Here is a 17,518-nt window from a genome sequence, read left to right on the forward strand (position 1 = left end):
GGAAGAGAGAGAATAACTGTGATGTTAGAGAGAGTGTGTGTGGGGGGAGAGGGACTTATTCACAATCTGCAATATACATGCGTAAAATTGTCAAAGAACAAATTCTGTAAAAGTGGATAAACAATAAGCTTTAAAAATGAAAATATTTTCAGCTGCAGGTTTACAAGTGGAGAGCTGCAAACATGAGATGAGGTATTGTTTGGGATTTGGTCTCCAGGAAATAATAGCTGCTCCACGATGATAGCTTACATCACAGGCATATGTGTTCTTCCTGTTTGTTTCCCCATTCATGGTCTTAGAAGGCAGGTATTATCCATACCTTCATTTTATGGTGGAGATAAAGAGACAGTAGAGGGCCACTGGCTTCCAGGATCACACAGCTGGTAGCAAAGCCACCATGTCTGTTCTCAGGATCACACTCAGCCTACCTCGGCTGAGAAATTAGGTGCATATGCACATAGGAAGAGGACCAATGCGTCGTTCACTGAGATCTCACTGTCAGACTATCTAAGCATATCAACATGTGTTTTACTCAGTTTCTGAGGATTTCACCTGTGGTTGGCTGGATTTGCTGCTCTGGTTCTGGGTAGCAGGATATGGTGAAGGAAACAACTTACCCCATCATGACCAGAAAGCAGCAGGCAGCAAGGACAAGTGGGGAACCTGCCACCAAAGACACAGCACTGTGACCTCATCAGGGGGTTAAGCCTTTAGATGAGCTGGTATCCTCTTCATCCTGTCACTCATTTCTCAGTAGTGGCAGAATCTACAGCATGTTACTACTGAGACTTCCAGGGGAAGCCATGCTGTTTCTGAACAGGCTCCTTACATGTGTGAGCTGGATCAGTGGCATTGAGAGATGGGTACCACCCTAATGTGGCACACACAGGGCCTTAGACTATCGAGGCGTTGGGTACCTACCATGTGAGGACCGCAAAACCATGTGTTTCTGGCCCATTGCTGCACTCTTTCTTTTGGTTTGGGTCTGCGTTGATCTCGGAAGGTGGGATTCAGGCCAGTCAATTAATCACAGGGGAGAAACTGGTTGAAGTGAGCCTGGAATAGGCAACTGACTGAGGAAAAGTAGCCACCAGTTGGGTGAGACCCTTAAATCACACCCTAGGGATCAACAGAATGAAGGGGAGACTTTTCGGAAAGCATGTGTTCCTTGTCAAAAGTTCAACCTAGAGTCCTTAGGTAGTTCAGTGGGAAAGCCACTTGTAGACATGCCTAATGACATGAGTTCAGTCTCCATGGCCCACATGATGAGAGGAGAGAAGCAATTCCCACTCATTGTCCTCTGGATTTCACATGCAAAGTAAAGAAATAAATACGATTTTTAAAAAATTAAGACTTCAGCTTGTACTGGGAAAATATAGTAAGATTCCTGATGTGTAGTGCCAGGAACAATGGACAGCACATTCGGGAGTGGGGTAGAGCCACTAACTAGGACTTTTTTAAATGAAGGCCTCTTGTGAGGCTCTTCCCTTCCCAGCCACCCTTGGAGTTGTAGGCAACAGTGAGACAGAAGGGAGGGGCAAGTTCTAGAATGATGTGGTAATACCAGTATTTAATGTAGAACACAGTGATAAGGTTTTGATCTTGAGGGGTTGTCCAGAGTTTCCCTAAAGCAGAGGGGTGGAGACTAAGGAGTAGGCAAAAGGGTCAGATGGCTCTCTTCATAGGCATGGTTCTGGCTATAACAGAGATGACCACTTCAATAAGCCCAAGCACACAGCATATTTGGGGGAAGCAATAGTCAGGGCATTTTGAGATGAGGCTGTGTGAACTTTCCTACACAGGACTGACTTCTAACTAGGAAGCAAAGCCTGGGCTTTTTTTGTCTGTCTTACCTCCTGAGGTCTCATAAATCGGGGAGCTTCTTGCATGGCTTTGGAACTGATCCTATACTTTGTCAGAGCTCTGTTCCTGTTTGTTTGCTCTTGGTTTTGTGGCCCACTATGGTTGTAGTAGTCCCAGTTGACCCCTAAGGTCAAGAGCTGGCAATAGATGGCTAAAGCCAGGTCTTCTGTCAAGAAAGGATTCCTGAAGATGTGTCTGAGAACTCAGCCAACAAAAATCTGCCCTTGAGTCACATGCTTGTCCCTCAATAAGCCAGCAGAGGTGCTGGGTAGTATCCCAAAGCAGTCAGTGTTGATCTTTCTTGGGTTACAAGGAGTGATCGCTGTAGGAAAGTCAGCCGTCAGCCTGTTATCCTCCTGGCAAAGCAGGGTGGCATGGTGCCAGGCTAACCTGGGTTTTTCTGCTGTTATCATCCATTTTCTTTGAGGATTTTTTCTTTTTAATTCACACTATGACAGAAAAGGAAGGACTAGCAATTGGGTTACTGAACAGGATCTGCCAGCTGCAAGGAGAATATGGAATAGTCACAAGTTTTCTTCCTAATGGTGGAGCCAACATTGTTTTGTTTTTAAAGAAATCAGTCCAAATATTTATTTCTTTAGGGTTGAGTAAAGAGTGTAGTTGATTTTTAAAAGGGTCCTTTTGTTACTTAAGATAAATGCTTCTGTCTTAAAAAATGCTTGAGCTATTGAGGTTAAGTAATACAGATTTATCCACTTTTTTGGGGGGGGTAGGGTTTTTGGTGAGGGTGGCAGTTGACTAGCTCAGGACATTTGAAGGCCATCAACATATACCAAGTTGTTTTGGTAAGCTACGAATATCTAATAGGTTCAAACAAAGCACACACTTTTAGGGAGTGGCTGTCTGCAGAAGTGTTTGGATTTGAAGCATTTGACATTTGGAAATGGGAGCTTTTAGAAAGTGCTTTGTTGATACCTCATGCTCCTTGGAACTCTAGAACAAGGACATACAGGGACAAGAATGCAGGCGTTTCCTTTGCCTTCCCGAAAGGATTGTATCACAAAGAAAGAAGAAAGAGATTATGCTTGCTTTCTAATTCTTGCTTGCAGATAGTGCAGCACTTTTATCAGACCCTGCTCTCACTCCCAGGGGAAGACAGCTCCTTTTCCCTATGGCTGCATGACTCCCTGCTGGCCAGCTATACAGAGGCCACAGCTGCTTCACCCCACCCCACTGGAAAGGAAAGTGTCAGCCATCCAAGTATTCTTGCTTCAGACCTTCCTACTCTGCCTTGCCAACATTCTTTGTGAAGCTAGCATACAACACGCATTTCAGGGAAGCAGAGGCCAATTTGGGAAAGTCGAGTGGTTAGGAATTTTCTGCTTCTATCGGAAAGAAGGCAGCCCAAGTCTTTCAGCTCCTCTTCAGCTATTTCTCAGAAGTCCCTCTCTCTCTCCTCTCTTCTTCCATCACAGTGAGTACCCACAAGCGGAGAGCAAGTGTGCTCTTCCTAAGATATGGTCATCAGCCCGGGGGTAGGAGCTGGGGGTGTGGATTTCTTTAAAGGCTTGCAGAGCACACAGACATCGTGTTACATTACCTCTTTTGTTCTTCTTGTGAATCTACATAGGCGTTCTAACCAGCTCTTAGCCAGTGAACACAGCTTCCAGTGTGTATGATGACATTGATCCAAATATGGTGCTTTTTGATAGGACCTAGACATCTTGTTTGACCAGTAGGCGGTGTGCTTTATTTGACTCTGCTATCTTTCCATTATAAATACCAGGCAAAAGTCATGGGACTGGCAATATGATTCAACAGTCAGAACACTTGTTGCACAAGTATAAAGACCAAAGTTTAGATCCTTGGAAACCATAAAAATGCTGAGACAGCACAGTGGTCTGCTTGTAACTACCAACCTTGGAAGACAGGAACCGGAGATCCCAGAGCTATGGTTATCAAAACTAGCTGTTTGGGAGAACTTGGAGCTTGATTGAGAGAGACTGCTCCACTGAAGAAGATAGAAAGACATGGGGATTAACTCCCAACATCAATCTCAGGCTTCATGTGTGTATATGAGCACACAGACACACACACACACACACACACACACACACACACACACACACACACACACACTGGGGAGGGGAGCTAGTGGGATAAGAGTGAGAGAGAAATGGCAAATAAGATGATAGCATCTCTTTGTCATCCAAACAAAATGGTAGCATTGCAGTCTGGGTCTGGAAGCTTCAAGTAGTAGGCCTACTTTTTGGAGTCAGCTACATATATAGTTTTTCTTTACCCTTTCACCCTTGTATATACTGTATGTGGAGCACTTCCTTTGATACTGAGTCTAGGAGACATTATTCTTGAGTTCACCATGGTAGGATTCACTTCATTCTGCAGCAATCTCTGAAATGATTTTTTTTTTTTTTTTTGCCCATTATCACCATTAGACAATATAGGTTCAAATATGGCATTGTCCATAGTTTTCTCCAGCATGGTTTTGTTTTAATATTTGAATTTTATGAAGGTGGATCTTTTCCCTGCATGTATGTCCATGTACTACATGAACATGGTTCCTGGTACCCAAGGAAGCCAGCAGACAGCACTGAATCTTCATGAGTGTGACTTATATTCTCAAATAGTCAGTAAATCTGACTATGCCTTAATTAGACTGCTCTGGATGTTTGGCCCTCCCCCATTAGTTTTCATATCAGTGAGATAGATGGAAAGGGACAGGCTTATCTACATTGTCCCCTTTTGACTGTTGTTAAATCTGTCAGAATAATTAGACCATGTCTTCGGAGTTAAGAGCTTATTCTTTGGAGGCTAATTGTCTTCAAATGGAGAGTTCCATTCCTGGCTCCATTTCTCAGATAAGTTTCTCTACTTACCTGTGCCTCTGTTTTCCCATTTGTAAAAACATAATGAAGGTGAAGTGTCTAGACTTGTGCCTGACAGGAGAGGACAAAGCTTGATGGCCTTCCTGTCTTGTTTATGAAATGACCACATAACCAAAGGGACAGCCCTATCACATAGAAAAAAAGCAAGCCATATATCTTGTTTAAAATCTATAGTGGACACATTGGAAAATAGAAATAAGAACAGAAAGTAATTTTAATAGAGTTTAGCCCAGTGTGGACTAGCTTATAGAAGAGCATGCGTAACCCATGGATGTTGTAGCATGAAGGCCATCACAACTGTGTGTCAGGTACCCAACACTACATAAGGTGCAGTCCATGTGAAGAAAGAGAAGTTCTAAATTGTGGGGGTGAAGATGCCATGATTATCCAAAAGAGACTGCTTTCCTCTTTAATTATCTGAAGACGATTTCTTTATGTGGAAGGCCTTTCTGTAATTGCCTTGCTGTAAAAGTGTCTGAGCCAAGGGAAGGACGTGGCCTTGCATTCAGCTATCAAGTCTCAGATTTCATTTTTTTTTGCAGCTATGGTTCAGAAGTTCAACCTGAGATGCTCAGGGTTATTAGGCATTTAATATTCCATCGTCACTGTCTGCTCTGTAATGAAGCAACAAATAGGGCTCACCCTCCCATTCCTGAAAGTTAGAGTAAAACTGAAGCATCTCCAGGACCTTAGACAAAAGCTGTCCATTCCTAATGCTGCTCCATTTGAGCTGAGTTAAGAATGGACTTGGTTCTTTTGAATTGCTACTGGATACCCACCCCTTAAAGTACTGCTCATGCCAGTGTTTAATAGCTCCTAATTCTATTTCTTTTTATTTTCACTGATCTCTCCCCTTCAGCCTCAGCGGTGCCCTCCCCACATCTTGTGGACCAAAGAGCCCTGGCTACACACACATGGCATGAATAGATTTCAGCTTTCCTTTGATGCAAAATGACAGATTAAAAACTAATTATTCTCTGAAATACTTTTATAATAAAAACTAAGTTGAAATGACTTATATATTCTTCCAGCCAACACATTTGTGATTCAAGGTTAAAATTGTTCTTGTAACAGCACCAGTTAAAATGCAATTACAGCTCCCCAAGCAGGAATAAAAGAAAGAAGTATTTTACACACTCTCTTCAAAAGTTAAAAAGTCAATTTGATATTATAGAAATAAAAATTTTCATTTATTTTTACTAAATGATAAAGACTTCATTAGTTACATTAGAGTTTTAAAATTTTCCAAATGTGTTTATTACCTCCTCCTGGAAATAGCTCAGGTGAATAGTGGGAAGGACTTTGGGAACTGGAGGGCATTTTCCCTCTTGGCTGCCATCTTGTTCATGCCACCCTGTTGGCTATATGTGGTTTCCTTTCAGAACACAAAAGAGGACAAAGAAATGATAGGTTCCCTACCTGAATTGGCTTTGGCCTTAGCTAATAGGCATTACTGGGGACAACCTGTCACCACACTAGGTTCCTCCACTGTTGGCTTCTCGTTCCCTGAGTCATTCTTTGGGCCTGTTGACATGACATGGTGTGGTTGAGAGAAAATGAATCACTTGAACGTGGGGTTCCAGTCCTTACTTCACCCTTTGGTTTCTTGGTGACTTGGGCAAGTTATTTAATGTCTCAAGGACCAGTTTCCTAATTGGTGTCAGCAACAATGACTGCTAACATGAACAATGGCCCTAACATCCCAAGACCTCTCTTGTGCATGCTACTTTTTGTATGGTGCTTGCATAGCATAAGAGCTTGCTAAGTCTTAGCTGTGGGGGTCAGTGTTTGCCTTAGGTACCATGACTAAGGCAACTCGTAGAAAGAAAGCACTGAACTGGGGGGTTTCTTACAGTTTCAGAGGCTTAGTCCATGATCATCATGGTGGGGAGCATAGCATCAGGCAGACAAGCATGGCATTGAAGTATTGGCTGAGGGCTTACACCTTATCCACAAACCCGAGCCTGAGAGAGAAAGATGGAGACATTCCTTGAGCCTGGCATGGCCTTTTGAAACCTTATTGCCCACCCAAAGTGATGCAACTTCTCTAACACAGCCATACCTCCTAACAGTATTAATGCTGTTCTTTTAGGTTGAAAATAAGATGTAAAACAATGTGTTCTGGTGTTTGATGAACTGCCCAGTATAAAGTAAGTTTGATAAAAATTAGTGCTAAAGAGAAGGAGGAAAGAGCAGGTATGCTATAATTTGTTGTTGTAATCATAGAATACAATCACCATTAGCTGCAGTCTTCATAAAATAAAAATAATTGTAGTGATAACAATATTTATTGAGTACTTCCTTGTGTCAGGAACTATTTCAAATACTTAATATATAGCAGCTCATTAAAGAGTTAGAAAAGGCACAAAAAGTAGGTAGCATCGTTTTCCCTGTTGTACTGCAAATCTCAGAAGCACAGGATGGGTGGGGAGCTAAGAAGACAGTTCATTCTTCGAATACTGGAAAGCATGAGGATCTGATTTGAATCCCCCAGTCACCTCTTAAGAAGCCAGATAGGACAGGACAAGCCTGTAATCCCTCACTGGGCAGATGGGATCACTGAGCACTGGTGCTGAAATGGTGACCTCAGGGTTAGAGAGAGAGATGCCTTCTCACAAAGTGAAGTGGAGGGAGGTCTAAGAAGGCACCTGACATCAACTGCAGCCCTCCACGTTTACCTACATACACATAACACACAGAGAAATATGAGGGACAAGTAAGATGGCCACAGCTTTGTCAAGTAGGCTAGGAAAACAGAAGTTTAGACTCAAGTATTAAGAGTGGGAGCTTTAAAGTTGGAGACCAGATCATCAAGAACAGGAGATTGAGGTGGTATACAACCAGAGCTGTAGCATGATGGAGTGTACAATTGTTTTATTGAAGATTTATTTTTATTTTATGTGTGTGAATGTTTTGCTTGTGTGTATGTGTATACACCTCATGCATGCCTAGTGCTCATGGAGGGTAGAAGATAGTATTATATCCCATGGAACTTGATTGTAGATGGTCATGAGCTTGCATGTGGGTGCTGGGATCTACACCTGGGTGGTCTTTAAGGGTAGCCAGTGTCATAACTGCTGAGTCATCTCTCCAGAGCCCCAGTGTGTCAGTTCTAACCAGATATGGAAGTTTCCAACAAATCAAGCATCAAGCAATGAACACTGGTCAGAGGTCTGTCTGATTGCTCCTGTGGCATTAGTATTACTAGAGGCTGTCACATCTTACAGCTTCCTCCCTTCTAGCCTTTTGGCTTTCCTTGAACAACCTAAAATATATGTGAAGGTCAGTAGCTTTCTGACCCAGGTGATTTACTGCTCTACTGGCAAAACAAAGCATGCAGACTTTTCCCTAGTCCAGCAATCAGGGAGGTTTCTACTCTGTCACCAACTGTGGTCATTACCAAAAGGATGGCCACTGGCAATTTCCATTCCTTTTAGAGGATTGACAGCATTTAACGAATGCTGCCAACATACCTAAAGGCATTTGATAAGCCTGCTAAGCCTGTCCTCCCATGTGAACCCTTTTGTGTGGCTGTCAAGGGAAGCTATGATCCAGTTGACAATATAATATCATTCAGGTCATCAGTTCACTCAAAACCATCACATCCTTCCCTCAAAGTCTGCCAGGCAGTTTAGTTAATGACAAGGAGGCATCTTGAGCTTTTAAGCCATAGAGTGTCATTAAGCTGTGAGAGCAATTTAAAGGAAGGCAGTTTTGTGTTTAATTCACAACCTGCCTCTTCTTACAGTTATGTGACTAATTCTTTCCTGAGGCTTCAGATGTAAACTTTTTAGAACCAAGGAGGATGCATGTATCTAGAGAATAAACAGGGTGTGGTGCTGTATTGCTGAATGTATCCCAGGTTCTTCTCTTTGTCTCCTCAAAGCATAAAGCTCTCTAGCCAGACGGCTGTCTCTTCCAGAGGACTTCCTTTCTGACTTTGGTGTGACAGCCCAGCCCATGTTAAAAACAAAAGAGCAAACCCCCACCCTGAATGCCGAGAGATCCCTTTCATTCTTCAATTCACATCTCTATGGCTTTTGCTTAAGCTACTGGTATTCGGCCTTCACTGAACATGGGGAGCTGCTGGTCAGCATCTTCTACAAGGACCTTTAATCAAATCGGGCATCCCTCACCCTTTCTTCACGTTGAATAATTCTTCCTATGGCCTTTCCCTTTTCCTCACAGGATTTATTCTCTAATCTTTTAATCATTTTGATTCTTCACCTTGACTATCTCCAGCAGGTCTTTGTTAATTCCTCTCATAAAATTTTAGGAAGTCATTTCCTCTGAGAAAATCAGAAACTTGTGAGTTCTCTCTCTCTCTCTCTCTCTCTCTCTCTATATATATATATATATATATATATATATATATATATATATATATATATATCACACACACACAAATATATCCTGTCAAGCTAGTGGCATCACTGGGCCTGGGGACTTTTAGCCCCTTTAATAGTTTCCAGCTCAATGGTAATGTCTTCACAGCATCAATAGTCTAGTGAAAGGTATTGCTTGGCTGGATTTTCTCTGGAACTGCATCACTTTCTCCTGAAAAGGAAGGAAGCCTCAAGATGTCAGCAGCTGGATATTTTCTGGGTCATTCTCTGAACTGAGTATTAGGTTCAGGCTTGCAGATGAAGTCCAACTCACAATCTGTAAAAATCTAGATAGTCTTAATAATTTTAAAAGTTTTTACATAAAAGTATTGATGGCCAGCTATCTAGCTCCCTGAAGCCTGCAACAGCTTCTAGCCCTCTGCCCTTTCTTTGGTGACACGATTATCTTTGTGGTCTGATGAGAGCAATTGTGACAGCCAGTCAATGCTCCATCCTTACACACAGAAGAATGACCTTTCTTAATGATGCAATGCTGAGGGCTACAAAGAATCCATCCTGATGGTCAGGGTATGATTGTGGGATGCTGTTTTTTTTTTTTTTTCTTAAGAACTTTCCTCAGTGTTCTTGTGGAGGATATTTCTTCATAGTGACCATGACGGCAGCTGGTCGACCCATGGAGAATCCATCTTTTCAGGACCCTACATTTATAGGCATTTCACTGATAGGGAATCTTGCCTTTTTAGAGGTTTGAGTCATTTGTCTGTGACTAGCCAGCCATCTGCTAAATTTAAAACTGGGCAATTGAACTTACCACACAGTTAGCACTGAGCATCTTCCTGACTGGGCTGAATTTGGTGTGTATTATATCCACAGAGGCTTGTTTATAACAATTAAATTACTACTATTTCTTGAGCAGTTAATGTTTACTTTGAATGATATACATGGATGAAGTGCTTGGTCATTAGTCCTGTTGCTCAGACCTTACCAGGTAAACACTATTATGATTACCACCATTTATGGAAGGAGTTTAGAGGCTCAGAGGGTCAGGGGAAGGCTTGTGTTCAGGGCCTGTATTTCATATCTAGGCAGTTTACCTCCAGGACTCACTGTAAGTCTGTGTTCTTCCCCATTGTACTAAAAGTATTGCTGAGAGACTTGCAGGAAGCCTGAGGTCTACGGGTCTGCGAGCCCCATTCTTCCCTCAGCTGAGAATGGCCCCAATGAGCAGAGCCACTGGTGTCATTCCAGAAGGCAACCTACTACTAGGAGATCAGCCTGGGCCTGACCATTCCCTGCCATTTTGTGTTCTGATCACCCTATAGCCTTTGAATCTAATTGAGATTCCCTCCTCCTCTCTCTGGTTCTTTGTTCAGCTTGAGGCTTTTTATTCTATCTTCACCACGGAGCAGCAAGACCATGTCAAGTCAGTAGAGTACCTGAGAAACAACTTCCGACCACAGCAAGAACTGAATGACAGAGTGGTGTCAAAGTCTGCTGTCCGAGATGCCTGGAACCATGACCTCGGTGACTTCCTGGACAACCCACTAGGAACAGAAGCCTCTAAAGGTAAATTTTAATTGAGTCCTCTAGACTGAAGGAGGAAAGTTTCTCATCATAAATGATTTTTAAATTGTAAAGGGAATGAAGATATGAATTTGGATCCTCAGATCTACATAAAAGCCAGGCTTAGTACCATGCACCTATGACCTACACCTGGGAGTGGACATGGAGTAGAAAGACATATAGAATGCCCAGAGCTCATTGACCAGCAAGTATTACCAACCAATGAGCTCCAGGTTCAGTGAGAAAAATAAGTTAGACTAAAATTGAGGGAGATACCTGATGTTAGCATCTACATGTGCACACACACATCCACATGCACACCCATGCACATGTACACATACAGTTCAAAGTCAGCCAAGAATTGGGACTTGGTGTTAAGAGCATATGTTTCTCTGCAAAAAGAAATTTGTCTAGACAATAAATAGAAATGATGTGTGAATAATTTTGGTTAGATTGTTTAAAATTGCCCCTTGACTAGCAGGAATAGATCAGTCATCCTCTATTTTTACTTTGACATTAATTAGTAATGTCTAAATGAAACTCTTGTTTAATCAAACTCATGTCTTACTTGCATGTTTTATTGTTGTTGTTTCTTGAGGCAGGGCCTCAGGTAGCTCGGGCTGGTCTCAAGTCTGCTATGCAGGCAGAGATGACCTTGAACCCCTGATATTCCTCCCTCTGCCTCCTAAGGGCTGAGAATATAAGCATGAACTGCTATGCCCTTCAGTTTATACAGTGCTGGATATGGAAGCCAAGGATTTGTACTTGTTAGGTTGAAGGGCTCTACTAACTGACACATCCTCAGCCCTGTCCTACCTTTTAGGCATTTCTCTGTTGGTGTCACTAATTGTCTCTGAGCAGAAACACTAGCATCTGTGAAGTACTTGCATGCAGCAAGCAGTCTTTCTCATGTCCATGCTAAGCAGGGGTGCGACTTGGCTTTGAATGCCTCCCAGAAGCCATTGAAGAGTCTAGTTCCAGTATCTGCTAAATATGTGTGTTAGTGTCTTACATCTGTTTCTGCTTTCTCATGTGAAGTGAACATGAGTTCCTCTCCCAAGACTCTTTTAGCCTCATTTTTTTTTAATCACTAATAATTGTGAGTTGTTTCTTCAGAAACATGTGGAGAAATATGTCTGGTCAAAGCTATAGTCCTGGGAGGAATGGGGACAAAAATTTTTGCCTTCGTGTGATGACACAATTCTTTCCCAACCAAGTACTCTCTTCCTTTGGAGTTGTGTATTTGGGTGTCTTAGGAAAAATTCACATGCTTTGTCAACAGGAAGTGTAGGCTGTGTTGTGTATGGTGTGGTAAGTGAGGTGGGGGGTTTGTTCCAAGCATGTCCACACTCCCTTTATTAGCACATTGGTTTTTTAGGTTCAGAGGAATGAGATTATAGTCCAATCAACTGTACTTTAATAATAATAAGAAGAAGAAGCTTGTTTCCCAAGCTTCTGAACCTACAAAGGAGCTGAAAGAAGGCGTCAGGGAATGGCAGGATGCAAAGTGTGGTAGAGCATTCAGTCCTCAGCACAGGGTGTAGGATGTGGAGCAGGAATGGGTAGAGATCTGACTTACCTGTCTGTGGTTTTATGTAGGACACTGATCTGGCCAGACATGCTCACGAAAGGCTTCAGCTTCAGATTCAAATCTAGCTGATTTCCTGTCAATAGCAGAACAATTAAGATGCTCACAAGCCTATGAGGGTTGGATTGGTATTAAAATAATCCTCACTTGGGCTAAACTTTTAAACTTAGCTAAAAATAACTGAACTTGAAGGCTTTTTCCCAAGAGAACTTTGGGAAAGGAGACCTCTGTCATTGTGAGAAGTCTGTGCGGGGGTCATACAAGGGATGTGAAATCTGGTTCCAGAGGAACACACAAGTCTGCTAGTTCAGGAAGGCTGAAAACATGACATTAACAAAGCTCTTCCCTGGAAACTAGGCTGAGTGAGTGGCAGATGAGCCATGCAGAGAGAATATGTGGCATCTGTCCTTAGAAAGTTAGAGGATGGCAGTCTTCCTTCATTTAAGTGTCAAAGTGGACAGAGCCCTCTGCTGAATGTGGCCCAAGCCTTTAATGTGGGATGTGGTTAGTCAGTTCCTCATTCTCCAAAGCTTAGTGAAGATCATGTCCATTGTTAACTCTTACAATGTGTAATTATCAAAAGGGTGTATGATATTTCTAGATGGATCATAAGGAGAAAGGGAGGGGGGAGAGGGCATGCGTGCACGTACTCTGCAATGCTGGTTAGATTTTCAGCATTATAAAAAACTGAAATCATTCCCTTTCCTGTATTTTGTTTGATTACTGAACATGTATAAAACACTTGTTCTAGGCATGGGGCACCTGTGGAAACACTGTCATAGGCGTGGGTGTGATTCCATGGGGCACCTGTGGGAACACTTGTAGGCATGGGTGTGAGTCTATGAGCACCTGTGGAAACACTGTCAGGCATGGGTGTGAGCCCATGAGCACCTGTGGAAACACTGTCAGGCATGGGTGTGAGTCCATGGGCACCTGTGGGAAGACTTGTCATAGGAATGGGTGTGAGCCCATGGGCACCTGTGGGAAGACTTGTCATAGGAATGGGTGTGAGCCCATGAGCACCTGTGGGAAGACTTGTCATAGGAATGGGTGTGAGCCCATGGGCACCTATGGGAAGACTTGTCATAGGAATGGGTGTGAGCCCATGGGCACCTGTGGGAACACTTGTCATAGGAATGGGTGTGAGCCCATGGGCACCTGTGGGAAGACTTGTCATAGGAATGGGTGTGAGCCCATGGGCACCTGTGGGAACACTTGTCATAGGAATGGGTGTGAGCCCATGGGCACTTGTGGGAACACTTGTCATAGGAATGGGTGTGAGCTCATGAGCACCTGTGGGAAGACTTGTCATAGGAATGGGTGTGAGCCCATGGGCACCTGTGGGAAGACTTGTCATAGGAATGAGTGTGAGCCCATGGGCACCTGTGGGAAGACTTGTCATAGGAATGGGTGTGAGCCCATGGGCACTTGTGGGAACACTTGTCATAGGAATGGGTGTGAGCCCATGAGCACCTGTGGGAAGACTTGTCATAGGAATGGGTGTGAGCCCATGGGCACCTGTGGGAAGACTTGTCATAGGAATGGGTGTGAGCCCATGAGCACCTGTGGAAGCTTACGGGTTCTTATAGAACAAAGCACTGGACCAGGCCACAGGGAGAATGGTGGATATGGAGACTGTTTCTTAAGAAGAAAAAGGCACTCTTGGAATGGAAGTGGGCTAGAGAGAGGGAACAACACGGAGAGCCAAAAGTGTTGGCCCCATGTCCTGACTGACCCCTTTATGTCGTTTCCCTAGCACCTGTCTCCCTCACTCAGAAATGTCTTCTTTTTACATGTTCTGTCCTCTCCTGTGTGGCTCTGGTGGGGAGGATCTCCAGTCTTCTGCCAGCTGGCTTCTTTTGCATGTTAGTCTAGCTGTCTCCTTGTCCACGGCCTTCTCTCCTGCTGCATACTAGCCATAGACAGAGGAAGACAAGACGGGTCTAAAAATGAAGGGCATGTACTAGGCCACCCCATAAAGGAGAAGTGAGAATGTAAACCTCAGGTCTAGAGCCTTCCTCACAGAGAAGAGAGAGGACATAGCCTCTCCTGCAGTGTAAGTGGCTCTTCCCTAGCTAGTGTGTTTCTGGGAGGAGATTTGTGAGCACAGAGACCAGGAGCCTGGAAAGCCCCTCCTTGAACTTGCCATCCCACAGATTTCTTCAATTTGAAGTCCAAAGTTTTTGGACAGTAGCCCTGAACACACTGGAAATACAATTGTGACATCTGGAGAAATATGCATGTAACATGAGCACAGGTTGATTACTCGGACTACACCTGAGTAATGAGCATTCAGATCAAGGAGCTAACATCCACACACCCCTTTGATGTGGATTCCCCTGGTAACCACTGCCAGAGAGTGGCGCTGCCCTTGTGTGTCTGTGGAGTCATGTGACTAGCCCTCTTCAGTTCATTCTGAGGACTGTATTCCATGTGTGACTAGTCCAGAATGTACTTACTGAATACAGGATGGCACGACCTAGTTCTAAGTTTCAGTGAGAATGGAAGTCTTGGGCATGCTTCTTAGTGACCTTATAGACATGGTCTGTTGTCTAAATGCCAGGCCACATCTTCTGCTATTTAGTTTTGCTTAGACATTGTCAGTTTCCTAGAGTGATTGTATTCACTCTTTATTGTTCTGGCCACAGTGTGGGAAAGATTCCCATTTATTTAATATTTTCACTTGGAGATGCTGAAGATTAAACCCAGAGTCTCAACACATGCTAGGCAAGTTCTCCCCTGCTGAGACACATCCCCGCACTCCAAATCTTTTGTTTCTCACAACTTTTACAGAAGTCTAGGCCAGATTTACATGTCAATCCCACCACTATAAATGTACAGTTTGATAGTTTTTAATGGACTCATCATTGCATTACAATCACTGCAATCCAGCTTGAGGACATTTTCTTACTGCAGATATCCACTCATACTCATTTCTTTCCCCACCTTCAACCCAGGCAACTGTAATCTGTTTTTGTCTTTCCTGTGGTGTTAGAATGGGGATTTATTTCTGTTCTGTTACAGATATCTGTTGATCATTCCTTTTTATTGCTGAGTTGACCCTCCATCTTTCAGCTTGATAAAAAAGTGTGTGTATATGTGTGAGTGTGTGTATGTCTGTGTGTATCTCTCTCACATTCTGTGTGTGTGGGTGTGTGTGTGTGTGTGAGAGAGAGAGAGAGAGAGAGAGAGAGAGAGAGAGAGAGAGCACTCAAGCCTACTTGTGTGAATGTGTAGCATGTGTATGCAGGTGACTATGGAGCCCAGAGGAGAGCATCAAGTTCCCTAGAACTGGTGTCAGCAGGTGGTTGTGAGCTACCATGTAGCTGTTGGGAACTGAACCTGGGTCCCTCACAAGATCCCTCAGTATTCTTCACCACTGTTTGTTTTTTATAACAGCTTTATTGAAATTTATTTAATATACCATAGTTTATTATCTGTAATTGTCTACTTTAATGGATTTAGTCTAGCCAGCAAATTGTACAACTCTCTCTGCTGTCTATTTCTAGAACATTTTTCATAGTTATTTAAAAAAAAAAAAAAAAACCTTTAGTTACTTTTCTTTCTATAATTTCTTCACCCACCCTTCCTCTCCCCCAAGTCACTACAAATTTCCTTTCTGTCAGTCTGTATTGTCCTATCTGGACATTTCGTATCAGTAGATCACGAAGAGTATCTGGCTTCTTTCACTTAATGTAGTATGTATAGGAGCAGGAGACAGAAATGAGTGCTGTGATATGGTGAGATAACATAGCATGTAGCCATGTTACAGTTTGTTTATTCATGTATTGCTTACTGAGCATTTGGAGCTTTCCATTGGGGGGTTATTAGGAATGTCGCTGCTCTTCTTACATCTGGATTTAAGTCTTTGTGTCAGCATATGCTTTCAACTCCTTTAGATAGAGTCGGTCATAGAACTTCCCATGAATACCAAATCTCTAGGTGTGTAGTTGGGAGAACAGGCCTTGCATTTTCCACAATGGCAACACCCTTATACATTCTCATCAAGAGTGTATGAAGTGAGTACAATGGTTTCACATCCTTGACAACACTTGTTATTGTGCATCTTTTCTATTTTGTTGTTTTCCCTTTGGGTTTTGTTTTCAGTTCCTCAGTGCCTAGTATAGCATGTTTCATATAGTATGTTTCATTTTTACATGTACACGCATGGCATTCTACCTGGCAAAATGTTCCTCTTCTTCTCTGGAGACAAATGCTATGTTCACTGGTGTCACAGACAGAAACCACATACAGATGCTCACAGTCACTGGGTAGTACCAGCTGCTGGCATGGTTGGACTGGGGATGCCAGGAAAGATGTAATGCAAAGAAAAGTCATTTTCCTTCCACCATTCATCCACAAAATCTAGATCCTACAAGAGTAGAGTGGTGTGCTACCTTCTGGTGATGGTTCGTGAGGGACAAAGCTTATCTTGTCATTCTTTAGCAGCTCACCATGAAGCTCTTAGGATGTTTTATGCATTTGTTGCAGTGTTGTTACGGAAGAAAGAAAAATTAGTTATGTAAGTCAGGAGTCATTAAACTTTTTTGGTTGGGTGTCAATGATTACTCTAGACTCTGTAGGCCGTACGACTCCTCGACAACTACTCAAGTCTGCTGTTGAGCCATGAAAGGAGCCAAGGTCAACATGTAAATGAGTGGACATAGATAATATCTTCAATGACACTTTCTTTTAACACAAATTGAGTCCAAAACAGAGTTGTCCTGGGAACCTAGTTTTGGTCCCTGATCTAGGGACTGTGTCACAGTAAGATGGAGCAGACATATGTTTTTTAAAGGTAAATATTGAATATCCCAACAGTTGTAGTGTGATTTATGATATAGCTTAATGGTAGAGCGTGTACAAAAAAAAAATGCAAAAAGACAGAGGTATTCCACCCCCTGTCACCTCCACAACAATGGTGGTAGCAGTAACTATGAATGCTTTGGCTTTTATTTTCTATTTAGAGATTTATGAACCTGGTTGTCAGTTATTTAACTATTTTAACTTAGGACCTGACCATCTTTGCATCACTGTTATACTCAGAGCCTCGGTTGAGTGCTTGTAGCTCCTCCTTATCCCTGACCCATGGCTGTGATCTTTAAGGAGGACAGTGCTGACTAGATAGATGTCAAGGCAAGGCCCCCCATCCCTACCTCTGTCATTCTTCTGTCAACTTCAGGAAGACAACAGAATGCCATCTGTTTCTGTCCCAACACAAAAAAACATGGCCATGCAGGGCACCAAAGAAAAGGGGAGGAGTGGCCATCTTAATCCTATATTGTTGCTTA

At 42.9% G+C, this 17,518-nt stretch overlaps 1 protein-coding gene across 2 annotated transcripts in view; it reads left to right on the forward strand.

Moving 5' to 3' along the window:
* The window catches only part of Ptprg (protein tyrosine phosphatase receptor type G), a 655,084-nt gene that overhangs the window by 528,748 nt on the left and 108,818 nt on the right, over positions 1-17,518 (forward strand). For both annotated transcript variants that reach the window (XM_051206878.1, XM_051206880.1), the window contains exon 8: positions 10,450-10,642. In XM_051206878.1, coding sequence (XP_051062835.1) covers positions 10,450-10,642 — 193 coding nt within the window. The remainder of the gene's footprint in view (positions 1-10,449; positions 10,643-17,518) is intronic.

Source organism: Phodopus roborovskii, unplaced genomic scaffold (assembly GCF_943737965.1).
Source record: "Phodopus roborovskii unplaced genomic scaffold, PHOROB, whole genome shotgun sequence".
NCBI classification, from domain to species: domain Eukaryota; kingdom Metazoa; phylum Chordata; class Mammalia; order Rodentia; family Cricetidae; genus Phodopus; species Phodopus roborovskii.